Genomic DNA, 3,309 nt, shown 5'->3' on the forward strand with positions numbered 1-3,309 from the left:
GCTTCAAACATACAACAGACAATCATTATGAAAACATCCCATTAATTTTTCTAATGCTATGTTTTAGGATCTATTTCTATTTCAAGTGTGTTGCTGTCTTTTTTGTATAAACAGCATGACCACATTTCACAAAGCACGAAATGCTGTAATGGGAAAAACGAGGGACCAGGAACAGGTGTGTGTGTGTGTGTGAGAGGGTTTGAGTGTGTGTTACAAAACATTTTCGCTGTCACAGTTCCAAGAAAGAAACCTAAATAATTTAATGTCGTTCAAATCACTAACATTTTAACAAGCACTTCAACACGGCAACAAACATTGTACTCAAATAGTGACATTTAACAATAAATAAACCATTGCTTGACTTTTAAGTTAAATTAACTAGTATCTCCTAAGAATACATTCAAACAACGTGCTTTGAAAGGCAACAATAAGCATATTCACAGGCTATACAAGAGGTTTTAACATCCCATCATGCAAGGTGAAACATCCAATCTCTATAATAATTCCACTCAAGTAGTTTATTACATTAAATCACAACTCTTGACACGTCAGTGCTGTAAGAATTTGGTTTAGACTAAGATAACGACCAGTAGTCGTGTGCTGAGGAAGTAAATTAGAAACCACTGGCTGTAAAAGGGAACTTCTTAGTTTCTGTAGTGCAGAATTTTGTTTAGATTCCACACAAATAATGTGCATGATTACGTTTGTTAGCATACAAAATATATATTTGTTTTGGATTTCTATTTTTTCTATTATATTAATAAATGATAGACAGCTTAAATATAAAGAAAATAAAGTCTGTATCAATTTTAAACCCCATATCTGTCCAATCTAAAAAACAAAGCCTTCCTTTTAAAGTATCCCAGAATGCCTCTTGCAGAACTAAGTGGCCTTCTGCAACCCTTTACTAAAGGATGACAGATCACCACTGACTGTCCGCTTTGGATTTGTTGTCTCCCTTAGTGCTGTCATGAGATAATCGGTCTAATTTTTTTTGGGGACAGCTCATCCTGTGTCAGTGGCAGTTAAACACTCAGCTAAATACTCACTTCCACTCCCTCAGATACAAACACTCAACTAATGGAGTGTGACCGTTGCATCTCACATCCTCTATCTTAATCTGCACAGGAAACACCTCTGCAAAGAAGGCCAAAGGAGGTCCGCTGCACACAGTTTGCTGACGCAGCTCCACACAGTTTGCTGACGCAGCTCCACAGTCAGAGCGGGCGTCATGGCCTCACTGATTCATTCATCGTCAAAAGAGTTCAATTCCTCTGCGTACACAGACTTATCATCCAGTGCAAACACACACTTCAGGGTCATAATCGTTAAGGCTGCTTGTGGTTATTCTTCTTTTTGTAACACAGTCCTCAGATGCTCAGTGTTCCTCCCGTGATGGGACTAAGGAGCCATTTACTTCTGTGGCAACGCCAAAGCCTCTGCATGTGTTCGTGTGGCACGCGGGGTTCAACTCTCCTTCCTTCTTTGTTGTTGGCCCTTCCTCCTGAAGGAGCTCAAACATTTCCAGTTATGGGTTTTTAAAGTCCGTTCTCTTTCTCTCCCCTTGACCGAGTATTCATCCCTTTGTGGCGTCGGCGGAGAGGTTTTCCAGCAGAGTTCTATAAATGTCCGAGCGGAGGAACCGCGGGTACGAGTCTCTTTCCATCAGCCCGTAAACTATCTTCTGAGCATCGTCAAAGCAGTGCATGGTGGGAGTCTTGACGTTCCTCTTGATCTGCTCTCGGGTGTGATAGTCAATGTTGATCTGGAATGAGGCAGAGAGATAGGAATGAGGGGATTTGAGCCAAGAGCGAGAGATTTCAGGCTTATCATGTGAGCCGGCACTTTTTCCTTTTAATACTTTCAGTGCTCATTTATCTGATATAGCAGCATCTAAGTTAAATATATGTTATAGTGTTTGTGTATGAATGTATGAAGATTGGTTGTACCTCTTTAGGAGATTCTGCTTTGATGAACTGCTCATAAATCTTCTTGGCTCTTGAGGACATTCTGAATGAAGACTTGATTTTCGTGTAGTCCTCACAGGTGAGCCAGAACTCAATATTCTCATCGCTGTACTCAGATTTGAGAAAGTTGCGAAAAGTGGCCAATCCATCTGTAAAAAAAACACACAAGTATTCTCCTTAAACTCTTATTCACCCAAATGTAATATTCAGTTGTAACAGTATTCTCATCATGGAGGGAAAAGCAACCTACATTTAGAATCGAGAAGCCTTTCCAGTGACTGTGACCATTGTTGGGTATCTTCTAAACTTAGCCTGCTGGGAGAGAATGCAAGTTAGATTACTCAACCAGAATCAAATTTGGGTGAAATAAAACTTGGGGTGAACTGTTGAGGGCTGCAAGGACGCAGAAGCAGTCTAATAAAGGACATCATAGCAGATGTGCTTATCAAATTCATGAAAAATGTCCAACCATGGGATACAGTTGTGTGCATGCATCCTTTGCCAAAGCAAACATGGTGTCTCTAGTTCATTTGAATCCTTTCATGATGCCATAGATGGAAATGATAAGAGCAGGCTGGCTATTTTAAAACCGAAATGTATGCAAAACACTCCATAAGTCTCCTTACCTCTCGGAGCTTGATGAGTGTGAGAACATGCACTGCAGTCGGCACATAAAGTTCTTTCCGCTGTGTAGAGATAAGAAAGACATGAATACATCCCTATTGGATTTGCTGTTAAATTAGTCTCCAGTAAAGCATGTTGGGCATGTTAGTAATTAAAGGAGAGCATGTGGTACAGTAATGTTAGATAACATTATTAACTTATGCTATTTTCAGGAGATACCATTAGGGATCTATACAATTCCTGCTATAAAAGGGTTCTGACGAGAGAACCGAAAAAGCAAACCATCAATTATTAAAAACATATTCATTGTTTTTCATCAAGACCCAAGTCAGCGTATTTATTGGAAACCACCGGCTCAGCAAAAGTTTAACTCACATGTTCTTGTTTGTCTTCCTGTCATCTTGGTCCATGATGAAGTGTTGTGGTTCGTCGATTAGGCTGGGCATTGTGTTGTTAAGTCCACACTCTCAGGCTCTGGGTCCTGGTCATGCTGCGGCTGAGAGACACTTAGGAGGGTTCCCCCTGCGACGCGGCTTTTTATACCAAGGTTTCCTGTTGCTATGTACAGGGGCTGCTGGGATACATCAGCAGCTTAGCCCAGACTGAAGAGGAAGCACCCCATCCTCCTCCTTCTCCTCTCCTCCTACCTCCCTGTTAAAAACAACACATACTCACACTGCACTGCATGTACACCTCCCCCCTCTTGATGCCTTACACT

The 3,309-nt window shown here is 41.1% G+C and overlaps 1 protein-coding gene across 2 annotated transcripts; it reads right to left on the reverse strand.

Annotated features, from left to right (window-relative positions):
* Positions 1-235: 235 nt before the first annotated feature.
* Positions 236-3,309, reverse strand: LOC117496053 (regulator of G-protein signaling 21-like). 2 transcript variants are annotated; one of them, XM_034147732.1, is made up of 5 exons: positions 2,967-3,309; positions 2,594-2,653; positions 2,218-2,279; positions 1,950-2,116; positions 236-1,765 (listed from the first exon to the last, which is right to left on the reverse strand). In XM_034147732.1, exons 1-5 carry the CDS (start codon positions 3,035-3,037, stop codon positions 1,577-1,579), a joined length of 549 nt encoding a protein of 182 aa, XP_034003623.1. In that variant the 5' UTR covers positions 3,038-3,309; the 3' UTR covers positions 236-1,576. The 2 variants fall into 2 exon arrangements, with proteins under 2 accessions (XP_034003623.1, XP_034003622.1); XM_034147731.1 differs by having other exon boundaries at positions 2,218-2,282; positions 2,967-3,306.

This window comes from Trematomus bernacchii, unplaced genomic scaffold, assembly GCF_902827165.1.
Source record: "Trematomus bernacchii unplaced genomic scaffold, fTreBer1.1, whole genome shotgun sequence".
Lineage (NCBI taxonomy): Eukaryota > Metazoa > Chordata > Actinopteri > Perciformes > Nototheniidae > Trematomus > Trematomus bernacchii.